Raw genomic sequence first — 22,035 nt, 5'->3', positions numbered from 1 at the left:
ACCCAATTCAATGCTTTCTTTGTACCTTTAATGTATTGTTCTCCAGATCCTTCTGCTTCTATTATTAAATTAATGGTGCATCTTAAAGTCAATATCTTATAATACAGAAATATAGTAGTTAAATCAATGTGAGTAATTATTCATGCTCAATATTCATCAAAGGATAAGTGAGTTACTAACAAAGCAGTAAGAGAAGACTACATGAAAACGAACAGGATGAAACTAACCCTTCATCTAAATAGTTATAGAAACTTTCTATGAAGAGATTAAGTTTTGAAGATTTTATAAATATTTAGAAAGGATTAGAAAATGAAAAGGAGTATTTCTGGTATGCTGGCGGTTTTTTGAGAAATGAATGGAATTGAGGGAAAGTTATATAATTGGTTAGTCAAAAGAATAAAGAGCAAGTGGGGTAAATCATATCACTCTATAGTTCAACTTCTTTCATATCCCTTTATTCAATCTTAGGAGCAAAGGAGAGAATCAAGTCAACTTTACAGAGTGCCTTATTACAATACAAAGCTCTTTGCAGAGTAGGTGCTGTGGGGAGATAGAACAGTGAACCATCAAGATTGCAATCTTCAAGGAGCTTAAATTTAATAGAGGTTGTAAAACATGTGTGCCACAGCTAAAATATAATGCAAATAGCAATTAGTATTAAGTGAGAGGTATAAATGAAATCTGATATATAAAGGGAACAGAAATTATGTTCAGTAAGGAGAAATGGGAAAACTTAATGGAAAGACAGAATTTGAACTAGACACTGAAGGACTGAAGGTGATGAGTGTAGGAAGAAGGCTGGATGAAAATATGGACAAGAGTGGAAAGATCAAAGTATGAATGCTATTCTAAAAAATCTGAATTTCAGTCAACAGAATGGAAAACTACTGAGTTTTTCAATGGCATAATAAATTAATTGGAATTGTTATTTTAAGATTTCTCTCACAACATCTGTAAAGTGAAGGGTTAGGGCAGCTGAATGAAAATGTTTATATGTGTGGCAGAATGGACACTAGATAAAGTAAATAGAGTTAGTAGGATGATATAATAAACTAGGTAAAAAGTAAATGGAATCTAGAAGGAGACAACTATGAGTTTCATTATGGGTTCAAATAGACAGTTGCCAACTGATCAAATATTGGGAAGAGGTTTTTAGTTCAGCCTTTTGCTTAAATAATAAATTAATGTATGTCCTTTAATAATATTTAAATAGTCCATAGTGACATTAAATGAAAAGGTATCTCCTGCCTTATTCTCAACCCCTCAGTGTAATTTATTTCTATCTTTATTCTTTCAATTGACTACTACAATAATTCTACATAATATATTCCTGCTTCATACATACTATAAAGAATTTAATCTCTTGATCATGTACACAAGGAGACAAGAAGAATGTTCATTGTGCATAATTTGTAATAGCTAAAACCTGGAATCAACTTAAATGTTCAACAAAAGAAAAGTAGATAAATACATAAATACTAATATGAAAGAACTACAGCTACATATATCAATATAGATAAATGTAAAAAAATGCTAAGTGAAAAAGTAAGTTGCAGAAGAAAAGTTATATCTATATTAAGATTAAATAGATGAAAGTAATACTATATATTGTAAGATAATACATATTATGGAAGTATAAACACACATGCATAGGTATCATAAACAACAAATTCAAGAGGGAAGGACCAGAAATATAGCTGTTTATTTCTTAAAAAATAAAAAGCTCTGAAGCATATATAGATGTGACACAGACCTTTGCTTTATTGTTCTCTATAATTTTCTTTTAAATGGAAACTTTTCACACTTTTTTCTTAGAAAAAAAAAGTTTACATTAAATACTGAATGTATTAAAAGTATCTTTATGTAATTACCAAGTAATTCTTTTGAATATCACTTCAGAAAAAGCTATTTCATTCTGGCACTATTTATCACCCTACTGACCTCTGCTGGTCCAGCAAGGGAGAAGATACTGCAGTTGTCTTCCTGTCTTTCTTGCTAGTTGAAGATGACGACTTAGGGCTTGATTTTCGCTTTGGAGATTTGCTAGACTTTCTTAGAGAAGGTGATGGAGATAACTTTGATCTAACCACTTCTGGTGAAACCTTCCAAAAGAATTCAGTAACTCAATTCAGAAACTCTTCCAATCATGGTTGTTATAATCAGACAACAAAGCACGTGTTTTTAAATTATACCAAACTTCAGATGAAGTATTAAGTGTTATGATAGCCACCACATATTAATATTAGTCTGGCTCCTGAACCTATGCTGTTAACCAATACTAACTGCCCCAGCATAACACTAATATCAATAAAGCAAACTAAAATTATGAAATTTCAAAATCTCCTCAGAAAAAACACAAATTATATTCAAATATATTGTATCTTTCTACTCTTTAAAAAAGAAACAAGTATTCTAGAAATAGCATGGGCCTAAAAACCAGATGTATATAGATTCAAGTCCCATTTTACATTAGCTGGTGACTCCAGGCAACAGACACTCAGTTTTGTTTATCTATTCAATAACAAATATATGTCCTATTTATCTAATAGAGAAATGTGAAGATTAATTAACATATGTGAAGTATCGATATCCTAATACAACTTAAGATGTAGCAAGCAGCTAATGGGTTCTCTGGTCAATACTCATTTTGATGTTAATTACTAACATATTTCAATAAATAGCATACCTCCTTTTTAATAATAATTTCTTCTCTTTTCTCCATGTTTTCTTGTTCCAGCTTCATTAATTCCCTCTGTATCTTTTGACGCTTCATTTCCAATGACAACTCATGAACATAATCATAATTAATATCTCCATTGTCAGAATCTTTAAAATAAAAATTCCATTACTTGTCAGAAACTATTATAATTATCTATACCAAAAATCAGAGAAAAGTTTTCAACTATTTTTTATACAAATTAAAATGGTAGATTCTTTAACAAGACCAACATACTTCAAAAAGATAAAAGAAACATATACTGTTTCTATAAAGAATTAAAATCAATATGGCTAATTTCTTTAGGAAAACAAACATTTTTAAGGTTCCTGGGTTTTCTGGAAGTGATTTTGGGCTGTTTGGGTTTTTGGTTAGGAGACGGAATTTTTAAAAGATACAATTAAAACACTCAGCTATAAATTCTAAGCATTAAAGACACCAAAGCCTTCAATATTTCATGCTGCATATGATATGATTCATTATCTTCTTCATTTTCTTAAAGACTTGTTAGTATTAAATTAAGGTCACATTAGGTGTGCAATACTGTTTCCATAGTTTTGTTGCTTTTTTAAAAATTAATATCCTAACTGATTTGTATCTAAAAATAAAGTTAAATAATTTTAATACTAATGTGTACATGAGCTAATTTCTGAAGGATCTATAACATTTTCATTATAAGTGATTTGTACTAGTTTCTTAGACTAGAACTGTCCATCTCTTCAATGGATCTGATAGCATGTATCTAATTTCTGTTCATCCTTTCCAATGAAAAGAATCCGAGGGTTGGTTTGGGCGGGGGAAGAGTGGTGTGCAGAACTATTTCATTACAACATGTAGTTTTCAGAGGCTCCTGGCACTGCTACTTATTTGCTAATAATGCCAAAGCCCGGAGGAGGAAATTTCACTGACTTCTGTTCTAACACATGAACACACTGGGCTTGACTGATTATAAAGTGAGGTGCCTTCTCAAGCCATACTTTTAGCACTTAAGATCATCACTTCTTAACCTGGGGTAGAGAAATAAAATGAAGAACTAAAAAACAGTAAAGATAAGGAGCCCTACTTGATTGCTTACAGCACAAAAAAAACAGATATCATTGTCATGTACAGGTAAATACATTAGAATGAAAACTATCCATTCATGCTTGGGGACTAAGAGGGTAATTATATATCTTATTATCTGTGTCACAAAACTTGATTACTCATCTTATATTGGTGTATGATGATAATTTCTCAGTAAATACATAACATTGACTAAATCATGCTTTTCAGTCAGCAAGCAACTACTAAATATTTATGGGCATGTAGTTTTTACTAGATAAAATAATTAAAGATACTGAATTTAATTAAATGAATAGTGGCTATCTCTAGTTACGATTTTACACTCCGTTGAGACACTTTACATCAGTGAATAGTAGGGTTCGATGATCCGGTTGTTGTGTTCTTAAATTATTAACAGATAAAATTTCATTACTAAATACTAAGGGTAAAACAAAGGAAAGGGTAATTAATTGAGAAGAATGATTTACAGTGTTTCTGAAGGTATTATCAATAATGTTCTGCTCATCTAAAAACTGCTATCTGGAAATATCACCCATACAGAACACATGTAAAAAAATGACAAATTGGCTTTCGGTCTTTAATCCCTAACCACTCAACCAAGGGGGAAGTGGGGGTAGGGATAGACCTGAGCAGTTAAAATATATGTCGAAGTCAAGGTACTATAGCTAATATATTTTGCTTAGAGGGAAAGCTCTCAAGTCTTTACTCAGAAACTACTTATTCTAACTTTATGCATATCTGTTATAATCAAACGTAAGATGTTTTCCCAATCTATAAGAGATGGGCTATGAAGTAGGCATAATGCAACTGATAGTATGACAAAAGAAGAAAAATCAGGAAGCACAAAACATTAGGATAGGACTCAAAAATAGAGTCTGAGGAGGGGAGGGATAAATTGGGAGATTGGGACTGACATATATACACTATTATATATAAAATAGATAACTAATAATCTGCTGTATAGCACAGGGAACTCTACTCAATACTCTGTAATGGCTTACATGGGAAAAGAATCCTAAAAAAAAAAAAAAAAAAGAGTGGATATAGGTATATGTATAACTGAATCACTTTGCTGTACACCTGAAACTAACACAACATTGTAAATCAACTATACTCCAATAAAAATTTAAAAAAAAAAGGAGTCTGAAACCATTTAATAAGTTTAGAAAATGTCTCTCATATCTTACAGCTTAAGGTTATCATTACAATTACCTAGGAATCATCTATAAGAATCAGCTGTTGTAAGTCATCAGGAAAATATTAAATATAATTAGAATGGCACATTTAACAGGCAGAGATTTTTTAAGACTATATAACAAAAATACATGCAGTACATAAGGTTGACATTCTTTATATATAAAGAACTCTTACTAATTAAAAGAACGGGCAAAGGACATGAACAGATATAAACACAAAAAGAAATGCAAGTGATATATAAATAAGCCTTTTTCATGTATTAAAGAGCCATTTTTTTCCTAATTATAATATTTGGTACTGGCAAAGGTACAGATAACAGGCATGTTCATTCTTTGGAGGTAGCAATGTAAACTAATATTTCTAGCCTGGAAAATAATTTGGCAGTATGGGTAAAAGCTTTAAGAACATTCATACCCTTTAATACGACAATTTTACTTCCAACAATCTACTGTATGCAAGTAATCATATTCAATAGATATAAAAATAAGCCTTTATAGTTATCCTCTTCTACACGCATTGTCCCATAGATTTTTCCATGTCATACACAAAGGTAAAACACCTTCATTTTAACATCTGCAAAGCATTTCATGATATGAACATATCATAGTTTAACCGTTTTCCTTCTGACATTTACTTTGTTTTCAATAGTTTGCTATTATAAGCAAGACTTCAATGAACATTTTGATACCTACCTTAGTTCACAGGAGCAAGTATTTTTTTAGAACAAACTAGATTTGCTGGACAAAAGATAAGTATGATTTTTATTTTTAATATTGCCAAATTATACTCCAAAGCAGCTTTACCAATGTAAACTTCCACTTGATAATACTAGTATTTTTCATTTCTGCCAATCTGATGGGTGAAGAATGCTATCTCTATTTTCACTGGCATTTCCCTGTAGTAAGGCTGAGCATTTCTATTTCCTCTATGAATTTCATAACCAATTTTTGTTTTTTACCCCCATTTTCCAACTGGACTATCTTTTTCGTATATATTTGTGGAACTTCATTATAAGTTTATACAGTGCTTTTATTATATGGTTACACATTACACATGTCAAATACTTTCTTATAGTGATCTATTTTTAATAGATCCCTTCCGTGTTTAGTTACACAAAAAAATTAAATCCTTATATAATCAAATCTTTTATAGCTTCTGGATTTTATGCTTTATTTTAGGAGGATGTACGTACCACCAAGATTGCCAAAATATGTTCATACATTTTCTCCTCTACTGAAATGATACTTTTGCTTTTTATATTATTACTACACTGGTCCTTATGGTAAACAAATATGATAAGTTTAGGGAACCAAATAAAAACAAAGACTTGGGAGTGGGGAGCTGGAAACACAGAAAGCAATTGGATAATGAAAAGTTTTGTAGGTACAAAAGAATTTGTACTTGATCCTCAAGGCAATGGGAAATCAAGAGAATTTTAAATAGGGGAATGAAATGAACCAATTTATTCTTTTAAAAGCTCACTCTAACTCAGAGAATGAGAGAGATATTTGCAATACATATATCTGATGAAGATCTCATATTCAGAATATATAAAGAATACTCAACAATTAAAAAAAACAGTAACACAATAAAACAGTAGGCAAAAGGCGAGAATAGAGTTTATAAAACAGGTTGTACAATGGCCAATAAATGTGAAAAAGTTCTCAATTTCATTACTCATTAGGGAAATGCACACTAAAACCACAAAAAGATACTACCACACACCTCCAGAATGGCTAAGATGAAAAAGGCAAAAAACAACAGAGAAAGGAGAATCATTTTTGACTTGACATTATCTACTAAAGATGAACATATGAAAACTCCATGGCCCAGCCCTACTCCCAAGCATAAACTCAAGGGAAATGGGTACATGTTTACCGAAGATATGATTAGGAATAGTAACAGCAACTTATTCATAACAGCCCCAAACTAGAAATTACTCAAATGTTTATCCACAGTAGAATGAATAAATTATGGTATATTCAGTGAAATACTATGTACCAGTTAAGAATTAATGAACTATAACTATACGCAATAATCTCACAGACATATTGTAAGCAAAAGAAGCTAAGCAGGGACTTCCCTGGTGGCACAGTGGTTAAGAATCCACTTGCCAATGCAGGGAACACGGGTTCGAGCCCTGGTCTGGGAAGATCCCACATGCTGCAGAGCAACTACGCCCATGTGCCACAACTACTGAGCCTGCGGTCTAGAGCCCACGAGCCACAACTGCTGAAGCCCGCGTGCCACAACTGCTGAAGCCCGCGCGCCTGGAGCCTGTGCTCCGCAACAAGAGAAGCCACCGCGATGAGAAGCCCGCACACAACGAAGAGTAGTCCCCGCTCACCACAACTAGAGAAAGCCCGCACGCAGCAACAAAGACCCAACGCAGCCAAAAATTAAATAAATAAATAAATTTATTAAAAAATAAAAAGAAGCTAAGCACAAAAAGAGTACATGCTATAGGTTCTACTTATATAGGGCTCAAAAACAGACAAAACTAATCCATGGTGGCAGAAAATCAGGACAGCAGTTATCTTTGGGAGATGGGGGCTGGGAGGCAGTAACTGGAAAGGGAGTACAAGGGGGCTTATGGGATACTAAGAATTTTCTATTTATTGATGGGTGCTGGTTATACAAGGCTGTTCTGTTCATGAAAATTCAGTAAGCTGTACACATGAATCATGTACTCTTCTGAACATATTATTATACTTCAGTAAAAAAAATTTTTGTGAAGAGTATTCTGCCTTTAAGTGAAGAATGATTTAGGCGACAAGGCTAATCTCAAGGCATGAGGTTAGAAGGTTATTTAGTAAAATATATTTATAGGCAACAAATATCTTAAGAACTAGAATATTAGTAGTAATTTAGAGAAACAGATGGTTCTGAAAGACATTCAGTAGATAGAAATGTTCAGAAATCCATAAATGTCTGGGTTGAGGGGAAAATGTAGTATCAACAATGACTCTCAGAAAAGGGAACCCTCTTGCACTGTTGCTGGGAATGTAAACTGATACAGCCACTATGGAGAACAGTATGGAGGTTCCTTAAAAAACTAAAAATAGAATTACCATATGACCCAGCAATCCCACTACTGGGTATATACCTAGAGAAAACCATAATTCAAAAAGACACATGCACCCCAGTGTTCACTGCAGCACTATTTACAATAGCCAGGTCATGGAAGCAACCTAAATGCCCATCAATAGATGAATGGATAAACATACATAAAATGGAATGTTACTCAGCCATAAAAAGGAATGAAATTGGGTCATTTGTAGGGACGTGGATGGACCTAGAGACTGTCATACAGAGTGAAGTAAGTCAGAAAGAGAAAAACAAATATTAAAAAAAAAACAAATATTAACGCTTATATGTGGGATCTAGAAAAATGGTACAGATGAACCGGTTTGCAAGGAAGAAACAGAGACACTGACGTAGAGACAAACGTATGGACACTAAGGGGGGAAAGCAGGGATGGGATGAATTGGGAGACTGGGATTGATATATATACACTAATATGTATAAAGTAGATAACTAATTAAAAAAAAAAACAAAAAATGAAACAATGACTCTCAGGCTTTTGGGAAACCAGTAGGAAAGTGGTGCTCTTAAGATATGGGACTCAGGTGGAGACATCCAGTTGGTAGATGCCTCAATTAAGAGCTCCAGATATTGGAGTCATTAATACACAGATGTTAATGATGCCCTGGGAGCATGATTTCATCTGGACAGAAGAATGGAAAATGAGAAAAAAAGAAGCCTTGGTAAAGGGGAAACAACTAAAAATTTGAGAAGCTGCTTCTAGAGACAAGTGGTTCTCAAAGAGTAGTCTGAGGACTCCTAAGGATTCCCAAGACAATTTCTAGAGTTCCAGGAGATCAAAAATATTTCTATAATACTACGTTATTTGCCTGGTTTACTCACTCTCTCTTGAGTATACAGTGGAGTTTTCCAGAAGTCACATGATATGTGATATCAGTAACAGACTGAATGCAGAAGCAGATATGAAAATCTAGAGGTCTTTCGTTAAGCCAGTTAAGAGTTTACTTTAAGAAGTTAAAAAGATTTTCAGGGAGTTTCCTGGTGGTCTTGTGGTTAGGATTTGGCACGTTCTCTGCCATGGCCCAGGTTCAATCCCTGGTTGGGGAACTGATCCTGCAAGCCTAGTGGTGTAGCCAAAAAAAACCCCAAAAATGTGCAAAAACATGTAAAACATTGCCACCGCCTCCAATTTCTATTTTTGCTTTGCAAAGCATAGCTATTTTCCATAAAAGTATATGTTAGGTTTACTGTTGTCATTGTTAAATAAATTAATAAATATTTCAAAATGTTCTCAGAACCAATTTCTAATACGGAGACTACTGAAACAGATAATCCACAAAACAAAAGTTCTTTGGGGTCCATAAAAAGAGTGAAAAGTGTCCTGAGACTGAAAAGTTTGACAACTACTCATACAGATCAACTTCTTCTGAGTCTAGCTAAAACTGCTATTCACTTTAGATTGAAAATGCAGAAGGTAAACATATTAAATGAGCTCAGTCTAACTCCATGCTTCAGTATTCCTTAAAACAGGAAAACCATAGAGATACACAACAATCAGAACCTCAAGAGAAAGAGTAAGAAATAGCAATGTATTTTGTATGTAAAACTACTATAAGAGACATTTACTCACCTTTTAAAAGAATTTCACATAAAAAGCCTCTTGTAGTAAAATCACTTTCATTTTTTAAAGATGATAGTCTGAGCAAAGCCTTGGGAATCAACATTTAAGGGCTAGAGAGCATACAAGGAGCCTCTATGTAAGACCAAAGGGCTTCAACAGGAGAACAGAAAACCTGACAAATGACAGATGGAAGCCAAGGGGAAAGTGTTTCAAGAAGACAGGGGCTCTGGGATGTGTCACATGCTGCAGAAAGGTTATAGAAGAAGGACACAAGTATGTCTCCTTTTATTTAGCAAAGAGGAGGTTACTGTGACCTTAAAGAACAGTTTTAGTGAAGACAAGGGTGAGAAGACTGAATAAATATGAGGTGAAAAAGTAGAATTTGGTTGTAAAGTAGGAATAAGCAGGGTGATGGCTCAAAATAATATGGGGAAAAGAGAAAATGTGCCAAGATGGATGTTAAAGCTGTAAAAGAGAATGCAAAATAAATGAACGAGACTGCAGAGGTGGGAGGAAATCAGGGCAATAGAACCTTATGCAGCAGGAGGGAGGCCCCTTGTAAAGAAAAAGAGGGAAGTAAAAAAGTTTAGATGTGAATGAAAGACTAGTTTATAGGTGTGGTGGCAGGAAGTTGAAAGAGTTTGTGGATAAAGAATTTCATCTTCTCTGTGTTGTAAATAGCAAGCAGGAGAAAGGGGCTGGAAGGTTTGAGATTTAAGGAGTTGGAGATTTAAGGAGAGGGTTTGAAAGAGCTACTATGAAGAAAAGGAGCAAACTAACTTAGGCTTTTCTGAACCTTTAAAATGGTCAACAATTAGCATGCATTATTGTAATGGGAATAGAAGTTTCTATTTTAAAAAATAAGCAGCCAATATATTTCAGAATGTATTTTATACAAAAATAAAATGAAAAAAAAAGTTGAGTGTGTTAAGAGTTAATCCCTTAGAATTTAGGAAAAGTTAGCCATTCATCCTTGAACAGTTAAGGCTTGTAATATTTTATTTACTGCTATTTTGTAGGAGGTATTAGATTTATTTATGAAGTCCCATGAAGTAATCATAGAGAAGTTTCCTACTTGTTCTTAGAAGCAATGTTTTAACAGACAATACTGTATAAAGATGGAATGGATTTCCTTAAAAAGTACTGACGTTCAAATTACTGGACAGCCATTTAAGGTACTTTTCAAGTACTAGTCTGTAAGTTTTCAGAGATAGTTCTTAAATATAGTAGTAAACATTTTAGGCTTGCAGGCTCTTGGCTCTCATAGTACTCAACTCATCTACTGTAGCTCAAAAGCAGCCACAGAAAATATGTAACCAACAGACATGGCTGTTCTCCAATAAAACTTTATTGCAAAAACTGGTGGCAGGCCCACAAGCTATAATTTTCTAGCGCCTGGTCTAAGTTTTCAGCTATCCGATGAGGAAGTTGCTTACATCCTTAAACTCTTTAGTTTTGTCATCTATAAGTAGAGTAACAAAGCTACTGATTTAATGAGGTAATTATATGTTATATTAAAATGCCCAGTACACCCAACACATTCAACAAATGTGAGTTCCCCTTCTCTGTATTTGGTAGTGTGAGGCTACAGTGCTCACATTCCAGAAGATCACAGAAGTAGAGAAGAGAGAACATTCATGGTGTGGAAAGTAAATGCTTACTTGTTAAAGACAATGACTCAAAGATAATTTTGCTAATTTCTTATGAACAAATCCCAGGTCTCAATTATCATCTGATTTCAATTTCTTGAAAGATGAAATCCAACAATTCTTTAGAAATAATTTTCCTAGGTCTTTAAGGTTTAAGAATCTCACTTTTAATATTTTATGCAAAACAATAAACATAAATTTAGACTCTTTTAAACCCTGGTACTGAGGAACTTAAAAGATTTACAAATGTCATAAAATTCCAAAGGACTGTGATGCTGTATAGTAAGTTCTAGGGAGAATAGCTTTCTCTGCTTTTGTTCTGCTACTATATGCCATTTTCTGCCTTATAACTCAATAAGATGGACACAAGTCAATTAGACAATTCTGAAACTATAGCTGGAAAGTGTTTTGAAGCCCACAGGAAGTCTACAAAATGAATAATCAATAAATTGACTATATAAACAAAGATTTTTTGAAACTCACCATCTCTATTAGTTTCCCATTCTACATTTTCTTCTTCACTTTCTGGAGTTCTCTCCTTAGTGATTTTTATGTCTTCCTTTTCCCTATGTCTCCCTCTTGAAGATTCTTTCTAAAAAGTACATACATACATATGGGTTATTATATTTATAAAAACTACATGAGGTAGTTACTATAATACAGAATATTTCTAACTTCATCTTTGTTTCATTAAAGAATCACTCTTGCAAATAATCACACATCCACTAAGTAGAGGAAGTAACACGTTCTAGAGCATCACGATGAAAAGACTGTACTATTATCTATTTTACTAAAGAACGGCAACTTGGTAAATGTTTGAAGCAACTAAGATTTTAAAAGATACAATGAAAATCGAGTACTTTAATAAGCATTTGGTTGTATACTACATACTCAGTTTCTACGTGAAAATTACAGGGGTAAAGTTTAAAACGGATAAAGTACAACTGGAGGAATTGTTAAGTGACTATATTTTAAAATGACTTAAAAAAGGTTACACCGTTCACAGTAGATTCTGAAATATGATTGCTGATCTAAGACTTGTCATATACTAACGTAAAAGCATTTACCTACACACCTAAAGATAAATCCAAACTCATCTAATAATTTTATAAATGCTTTAAAAGGGGGGATTTTCCCTATTTTGATGAAACCAAAATGGTAACTAAAATAGTTAGAAAAGTTATCTTTACATTGCAGCTAAAAACCAAGAAGTTTTACATTTTATTCCAGGTATAACAGTAGCCTATAGACAAAGCAGGACAATAGTAATTCAGCTCATAAAATTTAATTAAATACCCTGTTACATAAGATGAAGACTCTAAACCACATTTTACTAAGTGGTAAGAAAATAACCAGTGTCATGGAATTGTTATCTTCCCCCCACCATGTCTCATTTTTATTAACACTAACTCCTGACTAAGAAAGACACTAACACACAAGGACATTAAGTGCTGAGAGTTCTTTCTGGGCATTACCAGACATAAAATTTGGCTGCTTAAAACACAAATTAATGTCTCTTTGTCTTCTTTTTAAAGAACTCTAGCATATAACTGCCCCTAAATTTTACTTATTTAGGTATGAAGTCATGTTGTAAGTATTATTGCTAAATGACATATATAGTGGCTGGTACGACAACAGAGGCTGACAAATATCATTAAAAGATTATATAATTGTTATCAGCCATGACAAAACGGTAAAAGGTCAAAAAAAGAGAAAGAAAAAAGAAATGCACTCCTATTTGTACATAAGACAAAGGAGAAAAAGGAACACATCTATTTTTATTCTTAAAACACATTTTGTGGAATATCAATGAAGAGCTATTCTATATCCTAGGTAACTTTTGAATGTTCTGTAGATTATACCCACTATAAATATACATTAGTATGTGCTATATCAAAAAATTTTCATAGAAAGTTATCTCCAAATTACTGAATAATATATTCTGGGTTTTTTGGTCTATAAGGTATCAGACTACATTTATCTATATGTAGTTGTAATACCAACTACAAATGTAGTTGAAAAGGGTTTCAGAGCAGTAATTCTGGTACTGAAAAACAAAATAATCTGCAAATTTGTAATAGAATATTTTTAACAGATTTAGAAACAGATATAATAATCTCAATAAATTTCATTAATAATTTATGTAAGTATTTCATAATATTTACCCTACATATTGAAATTATATAATTTTTTATTACCTACTGTTTTCCAATATGACTCTAATACTGCCCCCAGAGATCACATATAACTTCTATTATTAAGTACTAGAGATTGAATGCAGGCTTCAATATGTGGTGGAATTTCAAGTTAGGAGATATATTTTTTCCTAATACTTTGTCACTATCCCACCTCAAATCATAATAGAGGAAATTATTTTGATAACACCTAAGGCTCATGTCATTTTTTTAAATGTTGTATTTCCTCATTTTTCCACTTCAACAGTGTATAACTTGTTTAAGCATGTTATTCCTTGTAAAATAAAATTATTTCCCTCTTTCTCTGATCATATTCAAATATAAAGGGTCTGGTATAACTTGTCCCATGTAGTACAGCATGGTCTGCTCTTTCACCTTCCTGTAATTTCTTGAATAGAATGGACTATCATCTTACTGCTCTTATACGCAAACATATTAATTAGAGGTACAACCATTTGATTATTACGTATTCTAAATTAATCATTCTGGAACATGTACATGTTGAAATACTTGTGAAAGAACCACAATATTTTAGCCAGTACCCATGGGATGAGATATTTTATGAATTCAGAATTATTTGGATTTCAAAATATATTAAGTAACAATGCCAGTAGGGTCTGGAGCAGCAACCTATAATCAAATATACTGATATTTTTGCAGCAAAACATATGAATTCACCAACTGGGTAAAGAATGTATAATAAGCTTCATGTCAATTAAAATCAGGTTTTGCTGCCACATAAGTCTATGCCTAACTTAGGAAAAATGTTTGGTTTTAAAAGTCTCTTACATTTCAGCAATGCAATAAATAATTGTGAACTTTACTTTCACTTTATTTCTACTTTATATTACATTCATATTTATTTCTTAAACATTATATGTATGGACAGATTATATTTATTATAAATTTTATTTTTAGCTAGTAAGGAGGCATTACCAAGAATATGATCTAAAAAGAAGTGTTGAGGCAAAAAGAATTGAAAACCAATATTATAATAACTGGATTAGCAACCATAATAATAAAATGTTAGGGGTCTTCGAAGTAATATAATTCAATTTCCTACCCCATGCTGAAATTTTTTTCCTAACTATTGTATAGTTATAGAAGTCCTCTAATAGAATAATTTCAGGGAAAAAAAGATTTACTCCCAAGGTCTCCACTGATAGCTCTCCACTGTTGCATTCTTTGCCCCCATTTTCAGAAAGTTCTAAATATTAGAAAATTATTTCTCATACTGATCACAACTCTTTTATACCTCTCCAGAATTTCTATTGATTGGAACTAGTTCTGACCTCTAGAATCGTGCAAAACAAATCTAATAATTCTTCCACGTGATGGCTATTTAAATATTTCAACACTGTCACTAAATCTCTTCAATATCTTCTTATATCAGGCCAAAGATACTCTACACACTGATCATACATGAACATTTCACAATTTTCATACCCCTCACTACTCTGTCATCTTCTCTGGGCATATTAATTTGCCAATGTTGCTTCAATAAAATGTGATAACTAAAATTAACCTAGTCCTGCCAGAGCAGCATAGAGCATATAGCTTCCACCTCTCCTAGTATAGAACTGAAATTATTCTTGTATTAATGAACTTGTTTGCGGGGGGGAGTTTTGGGTAGAGTTTAAATAAGAAATTATAATCTTATAAGCTATATAAATTCAAATTACAATCTCACATAAAATGAAGTCTAGAAATAGGGTAAACTTCAGGGCTGGGTGATGTAGTAACACACTGAAATCACTGGAGACCAAATTTTCTTGTTGTTTTTTTCCATTCTTACAGCTCTGCTATTCCTACTGTTGACTTCACATTAAGGCATATTTCTTTTACCACGATGATAAGCAGTCTAGGTTCACCCAGTGTGTGCCTCTCTCCAATCACAAAATAATTCTTTCTTTCAGTCTGAGTAGGCCAACTTCAGTCACATGGCCACATCTGAATCAGTAACTGATATCAAGATAATAGCCACAGGCTAAATGAATTAGGCCTGGTTCCTGAATCAACAGAATTAGCAAGGAGAATGGGATTATTATGACCAGATTAGACTAATGAGGGTCTAGCAGCGAATCTGGGGTCAATTCCCCAAACCAAAATGCAGCTTCAAAATGAAAAAAACTGAATGCATTCTGGGGAGTTCAAGGTAATTTATACCATACCTTTGGTACCACACTTCACCTCCTCAGAGTACAATGCCACACTTCTGACAACTGCATTGGCCATAAAAAAAAATACACTTTCCGACCTAGTAAACGTTTTTTCTCTGTTCACCTTTACCATTGCATTTTGGACCTTCCTTCTAAGGTCATTTTTCCATCTTCCTGATGTATATCCTTTTAGACATTCTCTAAGTAATGAAGGTCTCCTGGTAGTCAACACTCTTAATTTTACCAGAAAGCTTCTTTATTATATCCTCATTCTTGAAAAGCAGTTTTTCTGGGCTCATAACTATGGGTTCATACATTCACCTCAGCTTTGAAAATATCATTCCACTGTATTTTGGCTTCCATTATTGTTACTGACGGTATCAGTCTATCATTCCTTTGTAGAAAGATCTGCCTTTTATCTCTGGGTGTTTCCAATATTCTCTCTATGCCTCTCATGTTTTGCAGTTATGATATAATATCTACTTGATATGTATTGTGCTTTCTGCAGACTTATATCATTAATTATGGAAAATTCTCAGCCACTATTTCTTTCAATATTGCCTTTCCCATTTTCTATTTTTTTCCTGGGATTCCAATTAGATGTACATTAGGTTTTCTAAGTTTTTCCCCCACATTTGTGAACCTCCTCAATATTTTCTATAACCTTGTTTTTATGTGCTGCATTCTGGATAAACTCTTCAACTCCATCTTCCAAGTCACCAGTTCTCTCTTCACAGATGGGCCCAAGGCTTAGTGTCTGAGCAGCTCTAATACCTGTAAAAGTCTTAAGGTCACTACCGGCTTTCACACTTGCTGCTCAATCCTTGGTTTCAATTCTGTCTTTGTTTTGCTGCTGTTTATGTTCTTGAGAAAGCACGTAAAACTCTTCTTTCAGCAGCTCGAGTTAAAGTTAATGTTAACCCAAAGTTTTCTTCTGTCATTTACTATCACATATTATATCAAAGCTATTAACAATTCAAAAAGCTATTATTAATATTTAAAAGATTATGGTTCTCACCTTAATGTTTTCAAAACTTTTCAACTGGACACTTCTGATCAAGGCTAAAAACTTTTAAATAATGAACAATCCTTATTGTGGTTTTTTGGCCTGAATATTAGCCCAGCAACTTAGCTCAGTATATAGCTTTTAGGACAGATATAACTGACATTTTGAAATTTTAAAATGATTCACAGATGTGCAATTTCAGATCCTTTCAACACTATAGAAACACAGGCGGTAAAGAAACTTAGATCTACACTTAGGAAACTGTAGTTTATTTTGTTTATACTATACTGAAGAAAAATCCCATAATAGGGTTATCAGAGATTTTCTTTTATGAAGTGGTCACAAAAATTATACTAGCTCGTCTCAGAATAAGCAGAGTCACAAATAAACAAATAAGATTATAAACTTCAAAAAACAGTCAACAGATAACAAAAATCAGGTCATCTCCAAGCACCACATTTTAAAAATTACAATGAAGAGAGAACAATTATTAATATTTCTGTATCTATGTACCGACTAATACAGCACTGAAGAGCACAGCTACAGGAGATAGGGAGTGAACTAGACAGAAGCATACTACTAACAAGATACTTTAAAAGACATTCTCAAACCAAGATAGATCAAGTAGACAAAGATATGAAAACTACAGGAGATCAAAACAACAGATGTTTCAGATATACTTTAGAATCTGAAAGCCAAAAAATAGAAGATATACCCTCTTTTTAAGCATATACAGAACATTCAGAAAAACTGACCATAATATCTTAGGCCACAAAGAAAATCTTACCAAATCTGAGAAAAAGAAATACAAAAAGCAATAATATAGAAGTTATTTTTTAAAAAATCAAAACAATACACACATAAAACAAACAAAAGACTCTTCAATCTGAAAAATTTTAAACATGCCATTAAGCAATTATTGGACCACAGGTGAAATACAAACCTAAAGATGAGAATTCCTTAAAAATAATGACAATGAAAGCATGATATATGAGATCCATGGAATTCAGCTAAAGCAGTTATCAGAAAAATGCTTATAGCATTAAATACGTGTGTGTATATGAAAATAAATAAATAAATGTTCCACCAATTCAAAAAAGAAAAGGAATACAATAAACCAAGGAAGGAATTAATAAAGAGAAATAAATGTGTTGAAAAGAGAAAGAACTAATATATAAATCCAAAAGCTGATGCAAATAAACCACTGACTAAACTAATGAAGGAAAAAGGGAAAAAGCAGAAGTATTCAAAATCCTATATGACAATGTGCAAATAGCCATTAGAACAGAGAAAACTGAAAAATGTGATTTCTTTGCACAACTCTATGCAAACTAGTTTAAAAACCTAGACAAAGTACATAATATTCTAGAAAAAAAATTAACAAAACTGACTTAAAGTCAAAAGTCTACTAATTTCCACTGGAAAAATAAATTACTTACACAACTTCTTCATAAAGTAGTATCAGACTCAGGTGGCTTCACATGGGAATTCTACCAAACCTTTCAAGAGCAGAAAATCCTGATACCACTTAAGATATTCCAGAGCAAAGAATTAGGAATATTTTGTTATTATAAGGTACTTGGACTACCTGTGAAGTGCTATAGTATTATTTGAAGGTAGACTTGAATTAATCGTAAATGTAATTGCAAACTCTAGGGCAACCACTAAAAAAGTAAAAATAACAAGTATAATTGATATGTTAAGAAAGGAGAGAACATGTAGTAGTATAAAATGCTCAATTCAAACCATAAAAGGCACAAAAAGAGTGGAAGACAAAAAATAGGAACAAAGAACAATGGTATAACAAATAGAAAACAGTAACAATTACAGTAGATATTAATACAACTGTATCAATAATTACTTTAAACATCAATAGACTAAACACACCAATTAAAACACAGAGATTGTCAGAGTGGATCAAAAAACAAGACCCAGCTAGCTGTATGTTGTCTATGAGAAACCAACTATAAAAATAAAGACACATATAAATTAAAAGAAAGGGGATGGAGAAAGATATACTATGCTAAAGACAGTGGGAGTAGATATGTTAATTTCAGACAGGCAGACTTCAGAATAAGGAAAGTTAGCAAGGACAAAAGGGCATTACATAATGATAAAGGGGACAATTCTTCAAAAAGACATAACAATCCTTAGTATATATGCACCTAACAACAGTGTCAAAATATATGAAGTAAAAACTGATATTACTGCAAGGAGATATACATGATCCACTAATACATTTGGAGACTCTAACACCCCTCTATCAGAAATGTACAGATCCAGCAGGGAGAAAATTAGCAAGAAAACAGTTGAAATCAAAAGCACCTTCAATCTACTGGATATAACTCACATCGACAGACTACTTCATCTGATGACAGTAGAAAACACATTCTTCTCAAGTTCACATGGAACATTCTGGACCATTTTATGGACTATATTCTGGACCATAAAACACACTTTTAAAAGAACAAAAATCATATAATGTCTAATCTCAGACCACAATGGAATTAAACTGGAAATTAATAACGGAAAGATAGCTGAATAATCCCAAAATATGTGGAAATTAAACGACACACTTCTACTTAATACATGGGTCAAAGAAGAAATCTCAAATTTCAAAATATTTCAAACTAAATGAAAATAAAATACAATTTATCAAAATTTGTGGGATGCAGGGCTTCCCTGGTGGCGCAGTGGTTGAGAGTCTGCCTGCCAATGCAGGGGATGTGGGTTCGAGCCCTGGTCTGGGAGGATCCCCACAACTACTGAGCCTGCGCATCTGGAGCCTGTGCTCCGCAACAAGAGAGGCCGCGACAGTGAGAGGCCCGCGCACCGCGATGAAGAGTGGCCCCCCACTTGCCACAACTAGAGAAAGCCCTCGCAGAGAAACGAAGACCCAACACAGCCAAAAACAAATTAATTAATTAATTAATTAAAAAAAAATGTGTGGGATGCAGTGAAAACAGTGTTTAGAGAAAAATTTATAGCACTGAATTCATATAGTAGAAATGAAGAAAGCTCTAAAATCAATAATCTAAGTTTCCACCTTAGAAAACTTGATAAAGAAGAGCAACTGAAATCTAAAGTAAGCTGAAGAAAAGTAACAGAAATTAGAGCAGAAATTAATGAAACTGAAAACAGGAAATCAACAGAGAAAAACCAACAAAACCAAAAGCCAGTTCTTTGAAAAGATCAAGTTTCTACGCAGGCTAACTAAGAAAAAAAGAGAGAAAACAAAAATTACCAATATCAGAAACAAAAGAAGAGACATCACTACAGACTCCAAGGACATTTAAAGGATAACAAAGGAATACTATGAATAATGTTATGCCCACAAATTTAATAATCTAGATGAAATGGACTAATTACTTGAGAGACACAATCTGCCAAAACTCACACATCAAGAATAGACAATCTGAACAGACTTGTATCTACGGAAGAAATTGAATCAATAATTAATAACCTTTCAAAACATAAAGCACCGGGTCCATATGGGTTCATGTGTGAATTCTATCAAACATTTAAGAAAGAACTTATACCAATTCTCTACAATCTTTTCCAGAAGGCAGAACCAGAGGGAATACTTACAGAATTATTCTGAGGCCAGCATTAAAACCTAAATATCTAATACCAAAACCAGATGAAGACACTACAAGAAAAAAAACAAAAAAAAAAGGACCAAGATCTCTCATGGGCATTGATGCAAAACTCCTGAACACATTAGCAAAATATAAGCAAATGAAATCCAACAATATCTAAAAATAATTATACACCACAACCAAGTGGGATTTATACCAGATATGCAAGGGTGGTTCAACATTCAAAAGTCAATTAAGGTAATTCATCACATCAACAGACTAAAAAAGAAAAAGATGACATGACCATATCAACAGACAAAGAAAAAGTATTTGACAAAATCCAACACTCATTCATGATAAAAACTCTTAACAGACTAGAAACAGAGGAGAACTTCCTCAACTTGATAAAAAACATCTATACAAAACCTATAGTTAATATCATAATTAATGGTGAGAAACTGTCTTGCTAACCCCAGGAACAAAACAAGGATGTCCCCTCTCACCATTCCTTTTCACCATCATAATGGAAGTCCTAGCTAATGCAATAAAACAAGAAAAGGACATAAAAAGTATACAGATTGAGAAGGAAGAAATAAGTGTCTTTGTTCACAGATGACATGATTGTCTATGTAGAAATTCTGAAAGAATCAACAAATCTGTAGGTTGCTTTGGGTAGCATGGATATTTTAACAATCCTAATTCTTCCAATCCATGAGTATGGTATTTCTTTCCATTTATTTGTGTCATCTTCAATCCCTTTCCTCAATGTCTTACAGTTTTCAGGGTATAGGTCTTTTACCTCCCTGGCTAAACTTATTTCTATGTATTTTATTCTTTGTGAGGCAGCTGTAAATAGATTTTTCTTAATTTTTCTTTCTGATAGATCATTATTAGTGTATAGAAATGCCACAGATTTCTGTATATTAATCTCACAGCCTGCAACTTTACTGAATTCATTTATTAGTCTAAAAGTTTTTCTGGTGGAGTCTTTAGGGTTTTCTATATATAGTATCATGTCACCAGCAAATAGTCATGTATATATATTTTAAAGTAGCGGGATAATCCAATAATTTAGTTTTTAGGTTATCTATAGGGAAAAAAGTAGAGTGATCAAGAGATAAAAGGTAGACTTTCCTGAATGTAACCTGTTCTGTAGATTTAACTTTGAAAACATAAGGTACCTTATTAGCCCAGCAGGCATCAGTCTCATAACTTTGAAACCATGAAAATGTTTTATATACTTAGAAAACAAAATTATATTTTTAAAAAACCCCTAAAACTAAAATCAAAATGAAATGAATCAACCCAACTTCATCAGTTTTGTGGTTTAACCACATAGACAACTGTTCAAGTGACTTAAAATACAATAATTTGCACTTTGCTACAGAGCAGAAACTAACACAACACTGAAAATCAACTACACTCCAATAAAAATTAATTTTTAAAAAATACAATAATTTGACTATCTCTTCCTAAGAAACATATATCACAGATATTTCCCTCACGGGATATATCCTAAGAACTACAAAGACATCTTAAACTGTTCGAAGTAATCATATTATTAATACTATTGTTAATTATTATTCTGGAACTATTAAATGTAAGATAATGCAAATGAATGTCAACAGGGACTAAAATTTTCAGCATAAGAGAAAGTGATACAATTATAAAATCAAAGAATTAGGTAAAAGTCTTACAATTCTAAATTTGAACTATTTGAACTCATGTTTGTTTGCATGTTTTTAAAGAGAAGATACATATGTATTTCCTAGGTGAAATACAATGAAAAGCCCTAAAAACGACTAAT

General features: G+C 32.8%; 1 protein-coding gene across 8 annotated transcripts in view; it reads right to left on the bottom strand.

Moving 5' to 3' along the window:
• The window catches only part of ZC3H13 (zinc finger CCCH-type containing 13), an 87,311-nt gene that overhangs the window by 47,451 nt on the left and 17,825 nt on the right, over positions 1–22,035 (bottom strand). For all 8 annotated transcript variants that reach the window (XM_068526636.1, XM_068526635.1, XM_068526639.1 and 5 more), the window contains 3 exons: positions 11,774–11,882; positions 2,687–2,826; positions 1,942–2,102 (listed from right to left, as the gene is read on the bottom strand). In XM_068526636.1, the coding sequence (XP_068382737.1) occupies positions 1,942–2,102; positions 2,687–2,826; positions 11,774–11,882 (410 nt within the window). The remainder of the gene's footprint in view (positions 1–1,941; positions 2,103–2,686; positions 2,827–11,773; positions 11,883–22,035) is intronic.

This window comes from Eschrichtius robustus, chromosome 18 (assembly GCF_028021215.1).
Source record: "Eschrichtius robustus isolate mEscRob2 chromosome 18, mEscRob2.pri, whole genome shotgun sequence".
NCBI lineage: Eukaryota > Metazoa > Chordata > Mammalia > Artiodactyla > Eschrichtiidae > Eschrichtius > Eschrichtius robustus.
The sequence above is the reverse complement of the archived record's forward strand: the minus strand, read 5'-3'. Positions and strand labels throughout refer to the sequence as shown.